General features: G+C 36.4%; 1 protein-coding gene across 5 annotated transcripts in view; it reads right to left on the bottom strand.

Annotated features, from left to right (window-relative positions):
* Window positions 1-835: 835 nt before the first annotated feature.
* Window positions 836-26,949, bottom strand: part of LOC136038851 (WW domain-binding protein 4-like) — a 32,212-nt gene continuing 6,098 nt past the window's right edge. For 4 of the 5 annotated variants that reach the window (XM_065722317.1, XM_065722310.1, XM_065722326.1 and 1 more), the window contains exons 2-6: window positions 22,700-22,780; window positions 11,758-11,892; window positions 9,694-9,865; window positions 6,421-6,706; window positions 836-1,428 (exon numbers count right to left, since the gene is read on the bottom strand). In XM_065722317.1, coding sequence (XP_065578389.1) covers window positions 1,230-1,428; window positions 6,421-6,706; window positions 9,694-9,865; window positions 11,758-11,892; window positions 22,700-22,774 — 867 coding nt within the window. In that variant the 5' untranslated portion in view covers window positions 22,775-22,780 and the 3' untranslated portion in view covers window positions 836-1,229. The remainder of the gene's footprint in view (window positions 1,429-6,420; window positions 6,707-9,693; window positions 9,866-11,757; window positions 11,893-22,699; window positions 22,781-26,949) is intronic. The other variant, XM_065722332.1, reaches the window with a different exon arrangement.

Raw genomic sequence — 26,949 nt, 5'->3', positions numbered from 1 at the left:
GGAGGTCACTAGCTGTAACTATTATGTTTTCTTTGATTTACCTGCTTAACTTTTTCATTTCAACCATATTTTTGAAGACATAGGGCCACAAGCTTCTAAAAATGGGCTTCTTTATTCACTCATTTACATGTATTTGTGAATCCAAAAAGTAAAAGAAATCAAGCATAGCAGATTTGGATGATGGTAGATATTCCTTGTCCTTGATTCAGGTCCTCTTAGACTGCCTATTGTATTTATTATGCATGATATCTATAGTAGTTTAAACTGTTTTAAAATAACAGCCATTACAAAAATTAGGCTTTGATGTTAGTTTTCCTATCATGTTCCAGCAAAGACATTCTAAGCATAAAAATAAACAAAGAAAAATATCCAGGTATAGTCTGATGCCAGGCACTTGTGCTGTTTAGGGCCTCTGGGCCCTCCTAAAATTATAAAAAAAATTAATGAACTTGTATATACTGATATATTAAAAATGATTGTTGATACTAAGTTATCAGAATATTACTAGGCAGAGGCCAAAGGGGCTAAAACCATAATTGGAAAAAGTTTAGGGGCTATTTGCTATCTGGGAAAGTAGTTGAGTTAGGTGACTGGAACTTTCAGGCGTACATCCAGAGCCTTAATGATCTCATGGGAAAATACTTGAAGCATCTACCCCCATTACTTTTCCCTCAAGAGGGCACTAACCTGTATCCTTTTGACACATAAGTGATAACAATCGTTGTGACAAAAAAATGAAATCTTGCTCAATCCCAATTTTTGAAGAAACAAATTTTCAGAACAAATGGAATAATCACTACCTCATCCGAAAAAACTAATCTTACCTTCACAGATACAACCTTTAAAAATATTTATTATATAAAATAGTAAAATTAAGACTTAGAAGAAATTATAAATTCAGCAGAGTCCTTTAAATGACACAATCAAAACTTCTTTAATAACGAAAGCCAGTAAGTGCAAAAAACAATGGTAATTTTGAAAAGGTTGATATTATTCCATCATTTGTATGAAAATTGTCCTTTCCCAATCAAAGGCTTTCATGGAGTCAAAATATTGGATATTTTAACATGATTGATGGAAACCTAAGATAAACTGTTCTTGTATTTCAAAAACAAAACTTAATCGTAGGATTGTCTTGAGAATCGGGAACGTTTTTTTGGTTCCGATTTTTCTTAAAACTCCGGTTTTCCAATTAAAACTGACTATTACACTCCTAAAAGTTATCAAAATCAATCTTCTCCTCTTGTGCGGACATTCCTTTTCGTTTCTTCGTTTATTCTTCGCTTTTTGAACTCAGCAGTACCCCCAAGACTATTTACCACCTTTGTTTGGAATGAAAAACGCTTCTCAGGGTGCAATTGTGGAACAGGTATTTCTTCTAAATCTGTTTGAGGTAGCTGTAAGTCAACTGGGCCAGCTTGATCTGTCCTAAGATTAAACCAAAATTAAATATCTTGTTTTGTTTCACTTATAAAAAAAAACAAACAATAAAATCATATCTGGACCAATTTTTTTATTCTATATTAGAACATGATAGGAAAAAAGATTATAATAGCAAACAAACTTGACAAATAGCAAAATAACATGACAAAACTTGAAAAGGGAACATGTTTAATACAGAACAGGACATTACACGGTTACCAAAAACTGAGGATGGTACACTGGACTTACAACCCTATGTCCTTCAGGACTCAGGCGCAAGCCCTGGTGCCACCACGACCCAAAACCTCGCTTGGAGGGGGGATCAATTGCATGACTACAACCTCAACCCCTGGGAGGTGGAGACAAATGAGCCTTTGAGTCTTGAGCCTCGACACAGTTGAGTCACCCCGCCACAAATTGAAAACAGCCAAAAACTGAATTGGTTATCTCAGAATTTTCCCTCACATGCATTTCGGCCTATTTGGCTGAACATTGTCGTTTTGTCACAGTTTGTTGTGGCATGGAATTTTTTTGTAATAAAAAGAAAGCATTAGTGCATTTCTGTTCTAATGAGCACTATCATGCTTTTGGTTCAATACGGTCTAAGATCCTGTGCTCTACCCAGCCCCCCCCCCCCCCAAAGGAAAAAAGAGGAAATGAGGAGTCAAAACAGTTGTGCATAATTACTTGAACACAAAAGGTACAATTACCCTTGGTTTTCAAGATGGAATACTGTAAACCCAATGTAAAGATGTTCGACCATGGAAAACCATTTGATTATCACAAAATCCACGCTTCGTAACTTTTCAACATATTAGCCAAAATTTGACGTTTCGTAGCATAAAATGCCTGGAAACGGCAATTTGTTGTGGCATGACATAAACAAGTGATTTTTCTTTTTGTTGAAGTTGGGGGGGGGGGCTGCAAACCTCTAGTCCAGGGTTTTCCATTATGGTGGTGTAAATGGTGTACATTTAATTTCAATTTTAAATCATATTTAAGAGATCTCAGATTTTTAAAATAAATTGAATATTATTTTCAAAATTAATATACTGTTCAGTAAGATCTGAATAGCAGATACTACTAGGGCAGTGGAGTCGCTCCGACATTTTCAATATACCGACTCTAGCCCCAAAATTTCCAAATAACGACTCCGACCCCGACATTTTCGATATACCGACTCTAACCCCAACATTTTCAACATACCGACTCCAACCCCGACTCTGACTCCACAGCCCGGTTTTAAAGTTTCATTTAAATAGATTTTATTAGTAATAACCGACTCCGACTCTATTCAGCCAAACTAAAACTCCGACTCCCCCGCTGTGGATACTACTTCCAAATTAATATCGATTAGGAGACATTTGTCACTAAAAAATTACTTAAAAAACGAATTTTCTAATTTTTGATCACTATCAGTCCTTACCTGTTCTTGACTAGATTGCAGCTACTGCTTTGACAGTGAAAAGAATTTCCATTACTACCAAAAATGAGGTTAATACATTCTAAATGTGAAGATAATTAAGGTATTGATTTTCACCTCAGAGGTTTTAACTCGAATATTTGGTAAGTTTCGCTTATTATGGTAAATAATCACAACTCAAACGCGACAACATTCCGGACACAAGTGCGATCACTTCACACAGCTGCTAAAACTTTTTTTTGGCTGGATTTGTAAATATGATGCTATCTCCATTCCAGAAAATGCTGCGATTTTGGTAATTTACCCCACAATTAAGGGCAAATCATTATGAAATTAAACAGTAGCTTAATTTATTAATAGTGTGTTTTTTTTAGTCCAGTCCAGTTCAATTTATTAACATCAAAATAAATAGACAAAAATAACTCTCTACCCCTACAAGGCTCCATGGCCCGTTACATAAGGGTTAAAACAAAAATAAATACCAAGTAAAGTCTCTTCTTAAAAAAAAAATCAAGAAATTCAATTAAATAATTTTGTGTTATTTTTACTTACCACTTCGTCCTTGAAATTCAAATCCAAGTCCACACCATCTCCCACCATCATTAAATCCCAAATAAATAAATAAACGTGCTCAAGTTTAACATCTAGGGATGTCGGCCTACCCTCATTATTCATTTTCTTATTAAACATACAACAGTATTAATTCAAACCAATTCAAAAATAAATTTTTTTTTCTCAAATTTATTCCCCGTTATATTTATCAATCAAAAATATTTGTAGTTGGGTTTTAAAGGTATCAAACGAATGAATGCTACGGACATTATCAGGGAGACTGTTCCATACTTTACTACATGCTATTCGGGGACTAAAATCTGATCTGACAGTCTTAGTTTAAGGTAATAGTAGGTGCTCTTTACTGCGTAGATTATGAGAGCTCCTTGAATTAACTAAATCGGGAAAGAAAGAATTGAAACAGCGAGGCAGTTCACCATGAAGATACTTGAAAATCATTGAAGAGCAAGAGACGACATAGAGTGAATAAGTATTCAAAAGCACTTTTCGATGTCCTTTATTAAATTTGTTAACTAACTGGCGAGCCTTTTGATAAATTACTTTAATCGGATGGAGCAGAGACTGGAGAGTAGACATCCAAATCGAGTTGCAGTAAGTTAAATACGGCTGAATGAGTGAAAAATACAGGGTCCGAAGAATAGATCCAGGAAAAATGTTTTTAAGTTTCCGAGTAATCCCAAGATTACGTGATATTTTTGCTTGGACCATCTTGATGTGGTTTCTAAAAGAAAGATTCTCGTCCAACAAAATTCCAAGGAAACGCACGTATCTTACTTTAGGTCGATACAAAGGTCCTTTCGAGGTAGATATACTTGATAAGGAAGGGCATACCTTGCCAGTTCTAGAAAATATGAGAAAGTCTGATTTAGCGATATTTAAAGCAAGTCGGTTAGTATCAAATCAGTGGTAAGACCGCTCCATAAGCATGTGAAGTTTAACCTCCAAAGCTTGTTCCGTGTCTTCCACACATAGGATATTGCTGTCGTCAGCGAAGGCAACTAAATCTTCATGAGGGGATGGCAAAATATCAAAAGATGCCACCGTATTTTCCTTTTCGTGACATAAAGCACAACACGCAGAAGGAATCGCGTTCTTTACCGCTTTAAATAAATCGTTGATGTATATTAAAAACAGAGTAGGACCAAGAATTGATCCTTATGGTACTCCATAGTCTACACCAATGGAGTTTAGTGAATCAGGGTCCATGGAAATCGTTCTATCGTGTAAATAATAGAACCATAATAGGGCTGAACCTCGTATTCCTATATGAGACAGTTTCACAAGAAGGATCTTATGAGTAAGACTATCAAAAGCTTTCCCCACATCAAGGAAAATAGCGGCTGGTATTTTTCCAGAATCTAAAGCGGTATGAAGAAAACTGATGAGCGTAGTGCATGCTTGCTCCGTAGTATGTTTCGATCGAAATCCGAACTGATGATTGTGCAAAAACTCCTTAGATCGTAAAAGACTTGTGAGCCTTTTCTGCATTTTGAAAACACTGAAAGAAGGGAAATTGGTCGGTAATTTGACGGGTCACTTCTGTTCCCACCCTTACATAGAGTTATCACTCTAGCAGTTTTTAGGGACCTAGGAAACTTTCCTTTTTCAAACGACATATTAATAAGCTTTGTTAAAGGGCCCAGAATTGAAAGGAATATAGCTTGCACAATTTTAGTTGATATGTAGTCTGGGCCAGATGATGATGCACCTTTTAAACCTTGAATGCGTCTTACCACTTCTGATTCCAATACAAGCTCTATAACAATAGATTTAAGGCAAGGGGGTCCCATGAACTTGAGATGTTGATCTTGTGCGAGGGAAATCGCGCTTCCACCAAGTCCCTTGGTGCTATATCGGAAGAATAAGTGAAGTATCAGTGAGGAGCCATCAGAATGTAGATTTTTAACCAGTTTATTTTTTTTTAATGTGGAATACAGTTAGTCTAGGAGTAATGTATATTTGTCAACAAAATAGCTTGTATAGTCGAAAAAAGTACTCGGGAAGTTGGATTGTCACTAATCCAATAAATCTATAGTGGAAGAACAGAATTTTAAAGATTTTATGAAGTTATCTTACAGCAAAGGCAGCTTATAGCAAACAGAAAAAAAACTTTTTCCGAAAAACAAATGTCTCACCCATAGATGCATTTAAAGGTTTGACTGCCTTTGAGCGAATACACATTTATGGCATGGTTTTAAACTGGGGTTGGTTTTAACCGTTGCAATTATGCCCCCCTCTGATGCTCCATATTCCTTTAGTATTATAGCTCTTGATATCTATACTATTAATTGTTCGATAGAATTATTTTTGGCTACTTATTTCTCACGAACATTTGGCTTATAGTGTCAAAAAATATCACTTAAAAAAAAGAATGCAAAATGGTGAAGTATACTCTATACTTGAAAGTACTTTGAATAGGAGTTTTGATTTACGAATGGCATTCCAGCCAGAATCCATGTCAAGAAGGTAAACACCTGTTTACCTTCTTCTACCTAAGCTGCATAGGTTAGAAAATGTACCTCTCAATTTTTTTTGTTCCTGTTACCATTTTTTTGGCCAAAAAAATATAAATAAAAAAGAGGAAATTAGAAAAAGGATAACTTGAAAGGGGACAGCATTTAAGTGGAGCGCTTATCAGAAGATGCGATTCGATTTGGTTATCCATTGTTAACAAAATCTATATTTGAGAGAAAGATAGGCTTGACGTCCTACACATTGGTAATCTTTTGGTTGCAATTTAAGAGTAACAGGTTGTGAGCAAGGGTGTGTCCAGAATTTTCGTTCAGAGGTTACACAAAAAACTTTAAAAAACCCATCAAGAATTTTTAATATGCATTTTGCAACGTTTTTACGAGTCAGACAATTTTTTGGAGGGGAGGGGCTAAGGGGTTCAAACCCGGAAACCCACCCCTGGATACGGCCTCGGTTGTGAGATATATTTATTTCTACTGACACGCCACGGGTATCTTTTTTTATGTTTAAAGAAGAGGAAGATAACTTACATGGGTTTGACCCTTGTTTCCCATCCACCATAAGGGTCTCCAGCAGGAACAGGACCATAGGCTATTGGAGTTGATACCTCTTCTTTTGAGACAACCTTCTTTTCTTCCTTAGATACCTTCTTTTTGAAAATCAACGTAGGCTTTGAAAGTTTGATTCCCTTAGGCTTATCATTCTTTTCTTCTTCAGAAACAAGATTTTTCTTCACATCCTCCAGAGGTTTTTCATCTCGTTTTTGCTGTTCTTCAAGAGTAAAGTAACCATAAGCAGGCTTCTCCCATTGAGTTGCTGGAACGAATAGATGATAAATAAATTGTACAAACTAACTAAAGACGCGGTTCAACGAAAGTACATACCTTAGGCTGCTCGTAGTACATTCCTTAGACGACACGATAATGAAGAAGTAAAAAAAAAGTAAAAATACAGAACAGGGTTTTTATACAATGTATTTGGTTATTTCCATAGACAGAGCAGAACTATTTATTGCACATTTTTTCTCCTTCAAGACCGGATGTCTGGGAGCACTCGTTCTAACTCATAGCAAACATGCTTAAGCATTTATTCTATTTTCTTTCAACAGAACAAACTCCGATATTATACTGTTATTTTGAAAAACTAGTACATTATGGATATAGAGAAATATTTTACTTTTTACCCCAAACCCCTTCGAAATTTCAATTGTTATGGGTGTTCTAGAATATTTCACTGCAATCTGCATTGCGGCTGGAAAAACTTGCTGTAAGGAAATTATAGGCAGCTTAATAGTGCTGCCTAAGTAAAGAGCGATATGGGCACTATGTATAATTTATTTCTTTATTTAATTTTTTAGACCAGGTCACTTCGTGTAGAAGCAGTTGTAAAAACTTCGGAAGGGTCTCATTCGATTGGAAATCAAAAGGGCTAGTGCCCTTTTTAAAGTCGAAAGCGATTGGAGGCCAACCAGCCCCCTCTACGCCCATTTCACCAGACAAATCCAAAAAAAATTTTGATATAGATATTTTGTTCATTCTAGTCTAAAAATCCAAAAATTATGTCTTGGAGGATGACAACCCCCCAGCCCCCAGGACAAGGGTTGTAAGTTGTACCCCATGGGCATATAAAGTTTTTATAGGAAGATAAGTCGTATAAAACCTCGGAAGAGAGTCATTGGATTAGTAATCAGAAGTTCTGATGCTCTTTTTAAGTGTCAAAGTGATCAGAGGGCAGATACCACTTCACACGTAGAATTTTCCCGAAATGCATCTGATAGAAATTTTAAGATACTCATTTTTTCCAAAAAATAGTCCAAAGATCATAGGCAGCATAATCGCGTTGCCTAAGTAAAGAGAGATATGGGCACAATGTATTATTTTCTTTTTTAACAGGGCAGTTTGTATAGAAAGACTTGTCGTAAAAACTTCGAAAGGGCTCATTCGATAGAAGACTATAAGTTCTATTGCCCTTTCTAATAGTTAAAAGTGATTGAAGGGCAAATTCCCCTCCGCCCCTCATTTCCTCAAATACATCCGATCAAAATTTGAGATAGCCACTTTGTTCAGCGTAGTTGAAGGGACCAGTAATAATGTTTTTGAAAATTAATTCTCCGGAGCTCTCTAGGCAACTAGCCCTACCCCCTGTCTGATTTTCTCCAAATACATCCAATAGAGACTTTTAGATATCCAGTTGGGAAAATGCAAGAATATGGGCATTGTTTTAGGGTCTGGTCTTGAAAGAGCCCCTTTATACGTGCTGTATACCACAATTTTAAAGTAAGGGTCTTACAAAAATAAGTTTTCTTACTTGCTAAGAGCATTTACTTTAATGTGATATATGCTAAGATGTTTCAATAGAATTTTTCCTTTAAACTTTTCATGGTATTGTCTGGAGGAGCTTAGATATTTTTTTTTATCTTGTTTGTAGCGTGCTGCTTAAAAACTATACATGATGACTAACTTGATCTATTTTCAGGATTTCAAATTGCATTCATTGTCGATAATCATATTATGATCAAACCAAGTTGCAACTTCTAATCGTTCTAAATATTTTAAAATTTGGCCAGTGTGCCTTCTATTTCAATCTGCGATTGTATCCCACACAGTGAGAATCTTAATTACTATTTTGATTTTTTTTTTCGAAATTAATATTTGTCACGGAAGAACATGACAACCATCGGCTACCCACTAAGAGTAAAGATATATTGATAATATAGCCAAATTTAATTTGGATAAGAACACAAATTGGGATATATTTCGGATTTATTCCCAGTACCAACAATCCTGCTAACCAAAGCGACTATGTGGGACGGACGAATATTAAAAAATGAGTGACTCTTATTTTTATTTTTTGATGTATATTTGGCTGGGAATACTTTATTGAAAGAAACTGTATGCAAACTGTTCAACGGTTACTCCTCCACTTTAATAAAGCTGAAGACGCCTTCTTCAGTCTCTAGTACCACCACACACTATCTGAGAAGCTGTCATCAATCTTGGCCACTGTCTTCAATCTTTTGATTGGCACTGGTCATCGTCATTTGCCTCAACACCAAATAATCGCTAGTAACAAGCTAATCTCCAAAATTAGGGCCGCTTGTATCCCTGTCACATCCTGCAATGCTACCGACGTTGAGAATCACTTTGTCGTCATTGCAAAGGCAGTAACAATGGTCACCAATATTATTCTCATTTTACGATTATATCAACTCTTAAAAATTCAAACCCATTTACATGATTTCCTTGGTTCCACCACTTCCCGCAAGAATTGTGTATGTTAATTTGTCTTCGCGACGAATTGTCCTTATGGCAAATTTCCTCACACCTGATTGCACTACTATCGCATAATCTTCACTTAAAACATCAATTCAAGACTTAAAAATGAAATGGAGAAGGTTACATTCAAATGAAAATTCGTGTAGCCCCCCCCCCCCAATACCTCCAACAAATGTTGATTATTGCCCCTCCCCTCGATTACAGAAAACCATAGACTATATTTTGTGTGTTTCAGAGACAGTACCAAGAGAATATTGATTGCTGATGCCTCAAAGAGTACATTTGTCTGTACAATTTCTTCATTGAGGTCACTGAAATGAATCTTAAGGCCATTGAGATAAACTATACTGTTTATACAACATAGGGTCCTTTATTGCTTTCCTTGTACTAATTTTGCCATCATTTCATCTTGAGTGGAGCAGGCCTGACTAATTTTGCAATAGCACCTATCACGGTGAATAAACTTCAGCTTCTTGTCTCCTTTGCAACCAAAATCTACTCAATACGATGTATAACTCAGGTACTTACCTTGTGTTTTGATATTCCAATAGTATATATGACCTTCATCCGATTTTGCCTCATACCAATCACATTCCTTCTCAATTTTTTCTCCAGTTACCTCTTCCACTTTTTGTTGAACCTCAAAGCCTGTCATATCTGGATTCTTGTATACATCAGATTGGTATGCTTCAAGAGCAGCCTAACAGAAATACAACAGCATTAACTACCAAAATCCCAAAAGTTAGAATACTTGATTTTCTAGCGTGTCAATGGTTTATTAGCGATTACGCCTGTTAACTTGTCAGATGTTCTGAAAAAAGAAATGTTGTTATTATACAGCACCCCCGTACCCAGTCCCCAATTGAAGGAATAATTTTGGTCCCGTGTCTCCTTCCCTTTTTCTCCAATATCCCCACATAGCATCTTTCTTCAATCAGTTTTTTTTCTTCCTCCACATACACATCAGAGTTTTAAACTGATTTGGACGCACTGAGGGTCCTCTCGTTCAGTATCCGACGCGTAAAATTACCAGAAACTTTCTCTTCAAAACCGTAACATAATGTTTTTCGACAAGAAAAACGCAGTTCTCCCTATATTTCATTAAAAAAAAGTGGTTTTAAGCCTTTTTCGTATGAGCTATCTCATAAATATCTTGTAGCTTAGTGGTATAGATCTTTAAAATTTCCGAAACTGATTCCCAGAATTTTATCCGGTTTAGAAAAAGTGCAAATATAAATTTAGACTAAGCGCAAATAATAATGTTTTGCATGATAATAATAAAGAAGACAGTGGTTGCATTTAAGCTGGCTCAGCAACAGGCAGGTTTATAACAGCAAAAACTTTCAACCTGTCCTCGACAAGTACAATTATTCAGAATTCTACAGTCCCAACAGAGAATAAAAGAGGATTAAAACCTACCTTTAATTTGGAAATAAAAAACTTGTGGTGTTATATGTAGACCTTACTAATAGAACTAGGAGCGTTTATCCTCTCTTTTACGTTATAATTCAACTGTCCCTAAGCCTTTCTGTTGCTTCTGTTATAACACTAGAGAGGTGCTGTGCCTCCTGGAGACACGACTTCTACAATGTATCTTGCTTTCTTGATCCTATTAAAAGTAAAGAATGATGTCATCGTCTGCTTTCGCATCTGAAAACTGCGACGAATCAAATTGAACATGAACAATATCTTCAATTTTCAGTCCTTGCCTACTCCTCCACCTAAATCTCAGGGTTTTCGAGATTCTCCCAAGAAGTCCCATATTTTTCATATTATTAACAGTTGGTCTGTTTTTTTCCTGGTTTTCTCACGGACCAGATCTTGAAACAGATTAATGTATAAGCGTGCAGGATTATAAATTACAAATATTTAATACACATGGTATATACAAAGTGCCAAGCGAAAACATACAAATGATGAAAGCCAACTATAATTTAGATTTTTACAATCACACTTATTTTGAGCAAGCTCTAAATATATCCAGAGCAGGTATTTTTGAAGACCACGCTGCCATTTCATGACGCATAAATAACAGTTCAATAGGGAAAATCCTTTTATTCGACATTAAAACATAAAAAAAAGTCTGCTGAAGACGGCCATTATATATGTGAACGAAATATAAAGTGATTTTTTTTTCACTTTTGAATAAAGAATTTTCCCTGCGAACTGTTACTCATATCCGGAGCTTAATACATTTTAAGGAGCCACTGTATCAGCCATAGCAGCGTTGTTTTGATTGTGATAATTAAAAATTTTCATTATGTGCTAATTGAACATTTTCAATATTTTTTTTAACCTCTTAATTAAAACATTGAATTAAAATTTGGATCCTATTCAAAACTTTCACATACTATGAGAATTTATTATTATTTGTACTTTTTATACATTAGTACTTTCAGTTAGCCTGCTCGGGAAACCTAGGTATCTAGATTTTTCAAAGTAAAAAAAGCGAAAACAACCATTTTAGAAATAAGAACACAATCTTATAATAATAGAATAAGGCTAATAGTTTTCTATAGGAACTTCCTCAGATAATTTTATGGAAGAAATAGTTTTTCCTGAATTGTTATAGAAGTGAACAAACTTACTAACCTCTTCTATTCTTCTCATTTCTTCATCAAACTCGTCCTTTTCTTGTTTTTCTTTGATGCCTTTTTTCCTGAGATCAGTAATCTTCTTAGTCACATTTTCTTTATGATTTTTCCCACTTTCATGAAACTGGACACTCTAAATACCAAATACATAAAGTTTTTGCTAAGTATCAGATCAATTTTTCATCTTTTTCAAAATAAAAATGGCTGACTAATGACAAAAGTACAACAATAAAGACTTTCGCATGGATAAACAAACATAGTTTTATATCAGTACTAGCTGTTGGGGTGGCGCTTCGCGCCACCCCAACACCTAGTTGGTGGGGCGCTTCGCACCCCCCAAGCCCCCCCCACGCGCGTAAGTCGTTACACGCCATTGTAGTTGTGTCCCTGTGTCCCACCTGTGAATAGATATATATATATATATATATATATATATATATATATATATATATATATATATATATATATATATATATATATATATGTTTTTAACTACGTAAAACATGCGAATATACAACATTCTTCGCTGTCCCATTGTCTGTGCATATAAATAGATTGTCAGGTTTACTGACTCTTGAACATGCAACATATAATTGTCTATGGGAAAAACAATCCGTATTCAGATCTATGCCTCATTATTCTGATGATGTGTCCCTGTGTCCCGGTCGTCATTTATATTCCCTGTGTCCCGGTCGTCATTTGTGTCCCGGTATCCCAGTTTGTAATTTCTCTTTGAGTGTCCCGGTCGTCATTTATATTCCCTGTGTCCCGGTCGTCATTTGTGTCCCGGTCTGTAATTTCTATTCGAACAATCCCTGTGTCTCGGTTGTCATTTTTATATCCCGCCTGTGCCCCCGGCGTCCCCGTTGTAGTTGTGTCCCTATGTCCCGGTCGTCATGTATATTCCCTGTGTCCAGGTCGTGATTTGTGTCCGGGTGTCCCAGTCTGTAATTTCTCTTTGAGGTTCCCGGTCGTCATTTATATTCCCTGTGTCCCGGTCGTCATTTGTGTCCCGGTATGTAATTTCATCAGTTGACAAACATGACGTCAGTCGACAAACAACTTCATGACGCATACAGCTCAATCCTTATAATGACGTCAGTCGACAAACATGACGTCAGTCGACACACAAACATGACGTCACTCGACACACACACACAGACAACTTATTTTTATACTAGCTGTTGGGGTGGCGCTTCGCGCCACCCCAACACCTAGTTGGTGGGGCGCTTCGCGCCCCCCCAAGCCCCCCCGCGCGCGTAAGTCGTTACGCGCCATATTAGTTACGCGCCATTGTAGTTGTGTCCCTGTGTCCCACCTGTGAATATAGATAGATTTATATATGTGTTTCAAACTACGTAAAAATTGCGAATATACAACATTTTTGGCTTTCCCACTACTGGGAGCTTTCCGTTTCCAATTGCCAGCAATTGATCTGAAAATGTTTGACCAGAGTCATCGTTTTGCAATCGGACACGCATATTTGTAGTTAATTTTAATATTTTTACGTGTGCCCATAAATTAGAATTTTTCAGGCAAGCATTCATTTCGTCTGCAGGAGTTAAACTACGTAACAATTGCGAATATACAACATTCTTGGTTTTCCCATTGTCTGTGCATATACAAAGCCGTATGCACTAATAATGACGTCATATGCAAACGCTCTTTTTACAAACAAACAAACATGCATACACACAACTCGTTTTTATATAGATAGATAGATAGGTAGATACAATACAAATTAACTGCGTAAAACTTGCGAATATACAACATTTTTCACTGTCCAATTGTCGCTGCATATAAATAGATTGTCAGGTTTACCGACCCTCAAACATGCAACGCACAATTGTCCATGGGAAAAACAATCAGTATTAAGATCTATACCACATTTTTCTAATGATTGACCTTGAGCTTTGTTAATGGTGATTGCAAATGCTAATCGAATTGGGAATTGCAATCTTTTAAATTGAAAAGGCAGATCCGTTGGAATCATGGGAATGCGAGGAATAAGAACAGCCTCACCCTCAAAAGGCCCTGTCAAGATTGTGGCCTCTATTAGGTTTTCCACTGTTTTTTTTACGGCAAGTCGCGTGCCATTGCAAAGCTTTGGTGGGTTGATATTTCTTAAAAGTATTATTGGTACGCCTATTTTTAGTTGTAGCACGTGTGGTGGAAACCCTGAAACATCTATGGAATTTAAAAATTCAGATGGATAACTAACCGCTTCATTTGGTTCCAAAACTGTGTCGACTGACTTGTAAAGGACTGCCTGGTCTCGAATCTTGGTCAAAACAATATTGTTGATTTCGTGGACGTCTATATTTTTGGGTGCGAGAATCGCTCTTTCACTTAGCCATTTATTATTTTTATAATTTTTTAGAATATTCGGAAATACTTTTTCAATCAATTAATTTTTGGACGTCACTAAATTACAGAAATCAGCAGGTAGTTGTATACGTCCTGAAATTGAGTCTATCGTATCATAAATGTCTTTTTGTTCCGACGTTAACTTGGAAATGTTATTTTGTACATACGACAATAGATCATTCGTACTGTAACTTTTTTCACGATCCAATTCTACACATGTCGAAACAGCAGCGATACGGTTAGGTGAAGGCATTCCCAAATCCTGAAGAGGTTTGTTTGCCATACGTACGCACAAATCTTCTATAATAACTGAAGTGTAGCTATAAATTTCTGATGTAAAATCAAAAGTCATATCTGACGTCTCTAACTGTTTTCGATGGAGTATATCTTCGGACATTTTTGACTTATATTTTTCCCATAACTCTGTAGGAGCTGATGGAGAGCAAGTTGTTAAAATGATGCCAAACAATGCACGAATTTGACTTGGGGTTGACGTTTCGCACTAATGGGGAATATGGAACAACCCACTGGTTATCTACTTCGATGGTGGTACCGTTGCCATTGTAGGTTCTTCAGTCATTTTACAATTAGAAATTTCTCTTTCAACGGTCTTCTTACAATTAAAAATTTGTCTTTGAACGATATTCTTAAATACCTGTGTCCTGGTCGTCATTTATATTCCCTGTGTCCCGGCCGTCATTTATGTCCCGGTATCCCAGTCTGTAATTTCTCTTTGAGTGTCCCGGTCGTTATTTATATTCCCTCTGTCCCTGTCGTCATTTGTGTCCCGGTCTATAATTTCTCTTTGAGTGTTTTTTCTTTTTAGTATTTTTTAGTTTTTTACATTTTTTCTTTTTTCAGTTTTCTTTTTCTTCTTTATTTTTCAGCTTCACTATGAAATACATATCGCCGAACCTTTGTTTTTTTAACTAAAATCTGGTAGGCATTGATGACCTTATCCGAGTCAAAATCCCAAACCCAATCACCATCGCTATCATTTTCAGTTTTGATATGTTTTGACTCTCGCTGTCCAGGTGGATCTTCATCTAACTGCGCGGTTTTGCGTTCTTTAGCCTCAAGCCTGTTTCCTTGCTGTTCTTTTGATTCCTCGGCACGCTTTCTTTTCTGACTTTCTCTATCAGCAGCAAGTTTTTTGGCATAGACTCTTTGAGCATCTTCATCGGCTTTTGCCATTGTAAGTTCATCAGTCATTTTAAACTTAAACATTAATAGATTTCTACGTGAACATATATGTCTTAAATATCTTTAATGACGTCACCGTCAAAGCAAAAATGACGACAACTAATTTCATGACGTCAGTCGACACAGAAACATGACGTCACCTGATCCACAGATCCACAGACAGACAGACAACTTATTTTTATATATATAGATACATAGATTGCCACTGTTACACCATACTACCTTTTCAATGAAACTCTGCATCCCTAAAGAAATCCATAAGACAAAGGAAGAACAAGAACACCCTCAAATTATAAACACAAAAACACCCGGACCCCAGAAGTACCAATTAAAAAAGAAAAAATAATTTTCTAGGAACTTGGAATTTGATTGTAAAATTTCTTAAATAAAAATTTCTAAATCACATCCGATTTTCTGATTTACACATGTTGTTCAAATTTTAGTGTAAATCACATTGTATTTCTCACACATTTTGTTTCTTTATCGAAGTTTTCGCCTAAGGTCTCATGACGCGGACTGAGTGGTTGATGAAAGTGGGGGGCGAGGGAGGGCCGAATCCGATTCCACACTTTGGTCAAGTGCCTTTTTAAGGGTAAAAATATATCATGGACAACATGACTTTTGTACCCCAGGCCCCACGTGCCGCTTGACTAAAATTCCGAAATAGCCGTTTTAATCTGAAAGGTTGAAAGATAATAAGATGTACCTCTGGGGATATTATGATTCGTACAGCCTGAAAGGCAAAGGCCCAAATATGCAAAACATGCAATTAAAAATAGAAACTTCAGACATATATTTTTACCAGGAAGACCAGCGCTGTAAATCTTTTCTGATTTAGAACTGAGCAGGGGTATAGGTCTACATCACTGCGCGGCACCTCCAGTGCAGGTGCTTTACTTCCGCACTTGCAGAAAATTTGTAATTCATTTGGTTCGAGATCGCTCAAGGATCATCTGGCGAGGGGTCTTAAATGGCCAGAAGACTGTCCTAATTCGAAGAAAAGTGAACCCATGTTTCATTTGTCGTGTTTGACTTTCATTAAAGCTTGTTTAAAATAGTTTTTGACACTTGATGCTGCATGTCCGCTTAAGTTGGTACTCGAGGATTTGTCACTAATCACACATACAGGATTCAAGCAAAAATATGAGCACCCAAAAACAAAAGACAGCACACAGTCTGCTTTTTTTAACTGCTTCCCAAGCTTCACTATGGTTCGCATCCTAAGAATCGCAAGTTGTTGTTTTTTTTTATAACGAAGTGATTTCTGATATATAGAAGTCCAAAATCAAAATACAGTAGGCAGACTCTTCATAGATTGCGTTTGATTTTTATCTTAATTAGTAAATATACATGTTGACAGATGGCTGCAAATATTCACGTTTTGGGTAAAAAAAAAACAAAAAAACTCCTGAACTTGCTTATTACATATTACAATTTGAAACAGTGTGTCAATTAGGAAACAAAATGTTATTGACCATGGAGCGAAGAGAAATAGTTAAAAATGTTAGAACTAAATCTAAAACAAACATAAATCACCAAGATCAATGAAGTCAAGGTAAAAACACACACGAACTACCATAAATGAGTGCGGTATTATGGCTCCCTTATAAAATACCAAACAATTAGAGCAGAGGGTACTTGATCATTTCATACCTACAGCCCACTTTGGCATCTCTACTTGTAGAAAAATTTCCGTACAACCTGCCTTTTCTACAATATAGGCGTTTTATAAAAGAGGAGCAATCTTAATTTGAACAATTTATAAAGGAGAGCTACAGTAATTAAATTTAATTAATAACAATAACTTACAAAATAATTAATGCCACACTTACGTAATACCTGGCAGGGAAAATCTTTACAAAATAGCTTACTGCACCATCTCTTATTATTCAACAATAACAAGCACAGATGTACCAACAACTTGATAGCGTTATGTGTCAAAAATTAAAATAATAATGAGTCCCTGAGGCCAATCCAGTCTAATTAATATTGGATATCTGGCTCAATTTTCTTTAAGGAGCAAGCGAAGGTCTCTTCTTTCAGAAACATGCATACGGATTCTTTCTTAGGTGATGATATGACTAGTATTATAAAAAATAAATTCAGAAGAACCCAGTTGGCCACCAAAAAGAATTTGTTGTATAGAGTCAAAAGGCTTCAAAAATATCAAACTGCCAATTTTGTTGGTCTAGGGTTCATTATTCATTGATGAAAATCCTTTCTCATTACCTTAACACAACTGTTTGTTCTGTTTATTGATTAATGTTAGTTGACCAAGCAAAGCATTTGAGTGGATAATCCGAAATACCATTTTTTAGCATCAACTTCCTTCTAAAACCTGCATGTTTTCTATTTGTATCCCAGATACCTGGGTCGAAAACAAGAGCGTCAGAATGAATATTATCTTGCAAAACAGTGAATTTTTTTTAGACAGCCTTAACAATTGTTACTTTACCTTGCAGTTTTATTCCTTAATAGCATTGAGTATATGATCTGTTATAGCACTATAAAGAATAACGGAAAAGTTATGTTTTGAATAAAACTATTTGCTGCTTGTAGAAATACAGCTAGAGACAGAAAGAAGCCCCATAAGAATTGGTGCACAATAAAATCGGAGGAGGATCGAGATGCTTTCCCTAGTGTAGAACGGGTCTATTAAAGCCACACACCAAGCATGAACTGATTACAAATGCAAGCTTGAAGTAAAGCTAAAAAGTACCCCCCTGAAAATCGAAGGTGGATAATTGTTGAAGAATCCCTACCCTCATCCAAACTTAGCTCAATTCCATCATTTCATGTTGAAGGGGTGGTGATGCAATCTAGACGGGAAAAGTGGATGTTCTTGTAAAAGATTTTGAGAAGGTCTTTCAACTTAATGACGTGGAGGTCTCCCCTCCCCGCCCTTCCCCAATGAACGGATGCAAAAAATCACTGGTGTAAACAGTAAAAAGTTGTTTAGAACACTCTGTCAACTGACGTCACCAAATCTTCAGGGCCTGATACGATGTCTAATATCGTCATCATGAGTTGTTATCCTGAACTTGCTGGTCTTCTCGTCCCTCTGTTTCAAATTTGCTTTGCAGTATGAACATTTCCGAAAGCCCGGAAAGTTCCTTATATAGTCCCTATCCCTAAAGAAGATAGTGACCCTACTAATGTAGGATCATACCGGCCAATCAGTATCCTTTCCTGTGTAAGAAAAGTTTATGAGAGTGTCATCAATAAGACCTTTTATCAGCAACTTGAGTCACACCGCTTATTGGCCGATACACAATATGGTTTTTATAGAAAACAGTCTACGTTAGACTGTAGAATTACACAGTAACAGGAGCATTGCACGAGAGAGTTCTATGCAAATTCAAAGCCTATGGAGTTAAAGGTCAGCTATTTGAGGTGCTTGCTGACTTCCTTCGCCAGCAATCAATAAGGGTCATCCTTGACAGTTTCATTTCAAAAGAACACCTGGTTTTAGCTGGAGTACCTCGAGGAAGTATTCTTGGGACAACTCTTTTCCTGGTGTCCTTAAACGATCTTGGGGACAGCCTTGTGAAAAAAAAAACATTACATGGTTACAAAGATCTCTATCGCAAAAGACAAAGATCCCTGAAATCCCCATAAGGAGCTTCAGGTAGAACTGCAAAAAATAGAGATTTGGGCAGATAAGTGGCTTGTCAGTTTCATTCATCAAAAACATAAAAGCTCTTAATTTCGAAGGCGCGGAATGAGAAGGATCACCCTGTTTTCATTTTGAAAAAGAGCAATGAAAAGAAATGACACACTTTGCCTCCTTGGAGTTCATTTCTCAACAGATCTCATGTGGGATGAACACACCAGCAAAGTGAGATCCTCCTGCTAATGAAAACTAGGAGTCATCTCAAGATGTGAAAGCCTTTTCTCTGACGAGTCCATTTCAACATTCTCCACGTCATGTATCAGATCAGTCATAAAATATGCATGTTCTCTCTTTGCTGACGCTCCAACTAGCCACATCACTTCTCTTCAACATATCCAAAACCGAGCAGTTCACGCAGCAATTTGCTAACAACTCTAATACTAAGCCCCTGCAGTCGATCCAGAATCGATTTGACATGACTTCAAAGTTGGTGCTCTACAAATATATGCACTGACCTTTATCCATGAGGAGGTATCTAAACTCGTGCCAGTCACCAAAATAAAGCTCGACAGGATTACCTTGTGCTGAGTATGCTTGAAGACGAGTCCCACTCGATCATCTATCGCCATATGGAATGGCCTCTTAGTAGGGGTAATCCTGGAAAATTCTTCCCTTGAGGCGTTCAAGAGAAGGTATAATAAATACCTCAGAAACAAATAGCATGGTAATTACCAGAATAAGCAGGACATCATCACTTGTGACAGATCTGTGAATCTTGTATAAAAAAAAAGAAAGAAAAAGAGGTTAATATAGCATCACAATTTTATGGGCTCATGCATTGGCAAAATATGTCAGCTGCCTCCAATATTCTTAAAAGAAACAACAGTAACTGTAATATATGAGTTTTGCATGCTAAAGCAGTTTAAAGATATCACTAAATCATTGAATACAAAAGACAAAAAGATACCATTGAACTCAATTGACTAAACCTTTGGCTGTCAGATATCAACAATAGCTGCATGGAGATGCAATGCTAGGCTTTTCAGGGAGACTCCCAACAAATTTTTTCTCAGTATAAACACAATGATTGTCATGACTTACTAATACTTTACTAGACTCTAGGCAGTAAGTCCTAGTAAGGTTGCTAGTAAATTATTGCCATCTTTGTCCAGCAGAAATCTTCTACGACATTGTATTGAACTGACAAAACATCAAGTTTAGCAGAACTCCACCCCACAATTCGTTTTCCAGGGGTTTCTGCTGACGATTTAATGATAAGGTTTTTTCCTCTTTTTTTTTTAGCTTAATAAGGCTTTTAAGACCATTAATTGGTAATATCCCAAAGCAGTCTGTTGAGTGTGATAATAATCTAATTATAAAGCCAAACTCAAATCAAACTGCTACCAGATATAAGAGTGGTGTTGACATCCACTCAAAACCCATTGAGGCTAAAGCAACATCTCTATTTTAATGAAAATAAGAAAAAAAAGTGCCTCATCCTTCACTAGACTTTTGGTTTCTTTATAATCTTCTTCCCAGGGGAAAAAACTTCAAAGGAATACCATGAGCCTTAATGAAATAAAATATACAAAACAAAAATAATTGTTTCAAATGTATAGATAAAAATCAGCTTAACAAAACGTTCAATCAAAAAATATACCTAACTTGCAGTAAAACAGAAGCTATACTCTGCTCTTCTGGGGAGTTTTCAGAGGGGGAGGGGAGGTGGCATTAGCACCATATATTTTCTTTATTTCTGTTTGTTTTAGTTGAGACTGCATTGCTCACTGTTATTCCTAGTAATTTTTGGATTACCTTCCTAGTTCATACTAATTTTGCTTGTCTTATTTCATTTCAATTGAAGTGGACTAATATGTGTTTCCCTTAATTTTGAAATTAATGCATTAGGTTTCATCCAAGACTGCATTGTTCACCATTGACACTCTTGAAAAGGCAATGTTCATACGTAACTGTTAACAGTTTTCTAAAGAATGTGTATAGGTCCACTGCAAGGTCCATCACTTCAGAATGTGAACATTCTCATGGAAAGCATCTCCTTACCTTAATCCAATTGAGAGCTTTATGGTCCTCTGGACCTGTAGTATTCTTGAGTTGATGACTCCCAGTCAGAGCTCAACTTCTTCTTTTTCCACTCCTTGTCAAGATGCTTTTTGAAAGACTGGATGGAGGGAGTGCTGAATGTTTGCTCCTTCAATTGGTTCACTTATTTTGGACTCTTTTAAAATGAGTTTGGCGTGTTCTCAATTAGGACCTTAACTTAGGCAGCTTCTTGGAGCATCTTCTTGTGTGATGATAAGTGGTGCTATGACTGTTGCTGAAGATAGTAGAGTTTGTTTTTCAGAGTTTATAAGTCAGTATCATATCACTGTGTATACGTTTGTAGACAAAAGTAGGCATTACAAAAAAAAACAACAACAAAGGGATAAGAAGAAATCTCCCTCAGTAAATCTGATGAATCATCCATAAAATTTTAGATTTCATCAAGGTCTCAAATGTACTTTTAGGTACACAACTAGAGGTCTAGCTTTTTAGAGACAGAAAGAGAGGGATAGAGCTACTCTTGACAAGCCACCTGTGGAATGGATGGACCAAGGCCCAAAGCTTAAAATTCTTCTTTGGAAGCCCAACCATATCCCCTTGACCGTTAGAGAGGATTAGCCCTACTAACTGTTTGTGGAATTTTCTATTCATTTTAATGTTGACTTTAATATTCATTTTAATTCCTGTTTATTTGTTTTTTTTATCTGATTATTTGTTTGGTTAAGCTTGAATTATTATTTGATATTATTTCTGCTCATCTTTGACTTAAGCTAGCTCTTTACTATCCCTTAAAGACTTCTTTTATGGATTTTTTTTTTAAATACATTAGAGACAAGTTCAAGAAAGCAGGACCAGCACAGTCTCCTCAAAGGAATGTGAACTTTGCTCTTGCCTACATTATATCCCACCACCTTCACCCTCTTTACACACACACACATACAAACAAATGTTTGATGAATAAGAAACCAGTTTACATCAGTCAACCAAAACCAAATAACAAATTGTATAGTCCTTAAATTATTATATCGCCAAAGTCAGAAAATGAGTGAAGAAAAGGACTATATTACATAATAGCAGCAGTGGTAACAGTATTGAAATTGTACCACTATGCATTGACAAGGCATTCATTGCATTACATTATCATAAAAAGTTGAGATAGGAGTTATTTTAACTTCTTATTTATAAACTCCTAATAAAGTTGGTAATTGGCTAAATCTATTAGTTCAGAAAACAGGGAACAGAAATAAGCAATAAAGAAGTGTTTTCCTTGTTTTTGTTAAAATACACCACAAATTTACAGGTATTTTGGTTTGACCACAAGATAATTTTGACAAAAAATATTTAAAGACTGTGAAAACAAAACAAAATTAAAGTTTAAGCTTGTCAATCTTTGAACAGGGAAATTTCCAATTCAATCTGTATTACCTGTTGAATAGCCTTTTGATAACCCAAGCAGTCTTAACAAGATAAATCAATTGATTCATTTCTTAATAAAGGAGGGAATTTTTGCACCAATGATTTCCTTTTATAAAACAAGAAAAGAGAGAAGACTAGAAGAGAAGAGAGAGAGAGAGAGAGAGAGAGAGAGAGAGAGAGAGAGAGAGAGAGAGAGAGAGAGAGAGAGAGAGAGAGAGAGAGAGAGAGAAAGAGAGAGAGAGAGAGAGAGAGAGAGAGGAAAAAATGCCCAAAAACTTACAGCTTTATTGTCTGCAATCCAACATTTACAAAAATCACAAAACTTCTTTGGAGTTGATTTCCAATATTCAGACATGACAAACTAGAAATAAAGATCATTTGAAGCAAATTGTATTTGATTAACATAAGCAGTCATTCTATTTTCCAAAATTTTAAAATAACAAAATATTTTGCTCCAAGCATGCCTCTCTCTCAGGAATATTTTAAAGAATGTCTTGACTAGAAATTTAATATGTAGCAGGAAATAATAAAATACAAAAAAAAACATCTCTCACAAGCACATGCTTCCAAGCAAGAAATTTACTATATAGTAGGAAATAATATAAAGTTTTAAAATAACATTGCTCACAAGCAAATATTTCCAAACTTGTAGTTCATTTTAAAAGAACAGAGGGAATGCAGAAAAAGGCAAAATATACACAAACAATTAAAGTTGACAACAAAAAAACTAAAGCAATACAAATATATTAGAAATTAACAGAAGAGTTATTTGATGAAACACTAAATGGAGAACACTTCCATCAGAAGAGGCGATACATCTTTATATCAACACAAGGCTTATAAAATATGAGTAATTGTAACATTTCTTTGGTGGTTCTACAGGTAACTTCTAAAATTATCTAGTAATAAGGCTAGCTCATTTCTTAATTCTTCTTGGTTCTCCACTTTTGTCACAAATGAGGGAGAGAACCTCTAAAACTGACTTTAGAATCTGGCATAGCTTCAAAATCATCAAAACAGGCTGTTACTATCACCATATATATTATGTCTTTGATATGAATGAATGAATGAACTTTATTACCTGTAAAAGTATAAAAAACACAAAGTACAGATATTTTCCTTGTTCACTGTCTTACTCTAATCATCTGGCAGTCATTATCCTGATAAAGCAGAGAATCCCAAATTTGAATCTTGGCTTCTGTAAAATTGCCTTTTTTTACTTCTGTCTAGAAGTTAAGCCCCCAGACATCTGTTGAAGCATTCTGCTTTAAGTGTAGAAATGAGTCTTAGTTTGGTCAAGAAGTATTGGACCAACATTTCATTAAACAGGAACCACCATCAAGTATCCACCCAGTGTCCAGGCCATTAGAACTGAGCCCCTTGTTGAAACTTATCACAGACCTGCATCAAAAGTTCAGCAAATACAAGCTCAACATGTGAAGGAAAGAGATGCAATTTTGGGACTTAGGTAACTATCTATCTTTGCCTACTACCTACTTTCTTAATGGATGATACTAAATTCTGGTAAAAGCTGAGATGATGGACTTTATGCTGAGGTATCTTGGAAAGTATTTTGACTAGTTAAATAAAATTTATATATTGTATCCTGAGCCTCAATTCTGCCCAAGAAGGTCTTTTCAATTATACAAATCTCACCCTTCCCATTTTCCTCTCCAAAGAGAACCAACATTTACATGTGTCACTAATAATTCAGTTGATTCAATCTAACAAAATAAAATCTATAAAAAAAAGTCTTAATCAATGAGACTCAAATTTATTTTATTACTGTAATCAGAACATCAGAGTTGCTTAGTGTTTAACTGTGCCCAATTCTTCTTCCCTACCCTATTTCCTAGGTTCAATGCCAGGTTACATAATAAATTGCTAATTTGTTACCTTTTACTTTGGAACTGAGCTCAAAGGCAAAATTAGGTCCTACCAAGATGTTTTCAAGCTCTTATCTTTCCTCCTTGTCTGTATCCAAAGATTAAAATATTAATGATCTGCCTTATATTTAAAAAAATACTATGTTTTTCCATGAGTTTTGGTTTGAATTTGGCACAACAGCCTTATCTACTCCACCTCATACCTGGGAAACAATTAAATAGAAGCAAGCCTAAAAATTTCAAATTCAATTTTTTGGAAAGTAAAGAAGCAATAATCTAAATTTTAATAAGCTAGACTTAGTTCAGCAGAAGGGGGTAAATTAGGTAATTACCCAGATGTCTTTAATGTAATCTTCTAAGCCTTGAGAAACCTTCCCAGAATGTGATTTGTGTAAGATTCTTGACAAATAGATTTTTTTCTATCTTGGAAAGTAGTTAAGGAAAGTGAACCCACACCCTAAATGATTCCCTGGGATGTTATTTCAAAATATCTACCTCTACTCCAGTGGTTCCCAACCGGTGGTACGCGTACCCCAGGGGGTACGCGAAACCCTCGCAGGGGGTACGCGAAGGTCCCAAAATTAATTTAGTCTACATCTTTAAAACTTGTTTCTGACTCAGTTCCAACATTTCCCTCAAAATCAGATAACATAACCCATTGTACGTAATTTCAGACTCATTTTCAAAACTTTCGCTTTCAGTAACCCACTAATTTTTCTCCATAGCCGTAAGGTCTCGATTTAAACTCAGCGGGTTCAGTATCTTGTCATTTGTTGAAACACGAAGTTCGTGAACTGTGGTTGCAAACAAAGATGGATAGATTCCTGATCAGGAATAACAAGAAGCCGAATGATGGTACCCAAAACTCTGAACCTGCACCTAAGAAGAAGAAATATGACGAATCATCGGTCAAAGTGCGTCGATATTTGTCAGAATACCTAGGGCTCGGATTTAGTGCGACAAAGTCTGATCCAGTGAATGCACAGTGCGTTCTTTGTGGTCAAGTTTTGGCCAACAGTTCCATGAAACCTGCGCATATGAACCGGCATCTCAGTACTGTGCACCCTTCTCATGTCGGTAAGCCCATAGAGTTTTTCAAGCGTAAACAAGAAGCATTCGCTAGTAACTGTTTGGAAATTGCAAAAGTGGCATCAGTTTCTTCAAAGGCTCTCCGGGCTTCGTATGCTGTTTCATATTTAGTTGCGAAACAGAAAAAACCGCACACCATCGCCGAATGTCTGATATTACCAGCACTAGTGAAAGTCAGTGAAATAATGTTTGACACGAAAACTGCTACTGCCCTTCAGTCTATACCTGTGTCGAACAATACCATTTCAAGAAGGATAGAAGACATTGCAAGCGATATTGTCATGCAGGTTATTGAGCAAATGAAGTTGACGAAGATGTTTGCGTTACAGCTTGACGAAAGCAAGGATGTGTCAGGTGAAGGAAGAAAAATCCAAAGGTGAAGTGGTTGCACTGCATCATTCACAGGCAAGCTCTTGCATCGAAAAGGATGAACGCACATCTGCACGAGACCCTCAACGAGGCTGTAAAAGTGATCAACTTCATCAAAGCCCGACCACTGAACTCAAGAATGTTCAAGTTGCTGTGCCAAGAGATGGGTTCAGAACATCAACATTTACTTCTGCACACAGAAGTTCGCTGGTTGTCTCGTGGGAAGATTTTAAACAGACTTTTCGAGCTTCGACAAGAAGTTCATATGTTTCTTCTGGAGCAAAAATCTGCATTCAGTTCACTTTTTGAAAACCAGGACTGGGTCTGCAGGCTGGCCTATCTTGCGGATATTTTCGACAAACTGAATGACTTGAATCTGTCAATGCAAGGTTTCCGGACGGACGAACTCTCCCTGAATTCGAAGATGTGTGCTTTCATCAAGAAATTGGAGTTCTGGCTTAAAAAGGTTCAAAGAAACAGCGTTAGTGTCTTCCCGACCCTTGACAAGTTTGCGGACGATAGTGAAATTGATAACCTCAACACAATCTGTGATTGTATTCGGGAGCATCTGACAAAGTTGCGAGATGAACTTGTGTCATATTTCCCATCGATTATGAACCAAGATAGAACGCAGGATTGGATCCAAAATCCATTTGTTGAAGACGTGACCTCAAGCTCCGGTCTTAGTGACAAGCTTACAGAGAATCTGATCGAACTTGCCAGTGATCGCGCCTTAGAACTGAAATTCCAAAATGTAACTGTTTCCCAGTTTTGGCTAGAGGTGAAAGAAGAATACAAGGAACTAAGTGAAATCGCCATGTCTGCTTTGTTACCATTCGGATCCACTTACCTTTGTGAAGTGTCATTTTCGGCAATGTCATTGATCAAAACCAAACACAGAAACAGAATGAGTGTACAAAATGACCTTATAATTGCCGTTAGTGACATCGAGCCAAGATTTGATAATATTTTAGCAAAAAAGCAGCCTCAAGTTTCTCATTGATTTTGTACGTACATTTAAGCACCGTCATATTGGACAATAAATCTCGTGTTTTTGAAAATCTGATTTTAGTTAAGAAAAAAGTAAAACAACGATTCTCAAGAAAGGGGTACGCAAACTTTTCGGGCCTTGACTAGGGGTACGCGGACCGAAAAAGGTTGGGAACCACTGCTCTACTCTTCTTCT

Source organism: Artemia franciscana, chromosome 2 (genome assembly GCF_032884065.1).
Source record: "Artemia franciscana chromosome 2, ASM3288406v1, whole genome shotgun sequence".
Taxonomy (NCBI): Eukaryota; Metazoa; Arthropoda; class Branchiopoda; order Anostraca; family Artemiidae; genus Artemia; species Artemia franciscana.
Note: the sequence above shows the minus strand (reverse complement) of the source record. Positions and strands in the feature narration are given on the sequence as shown.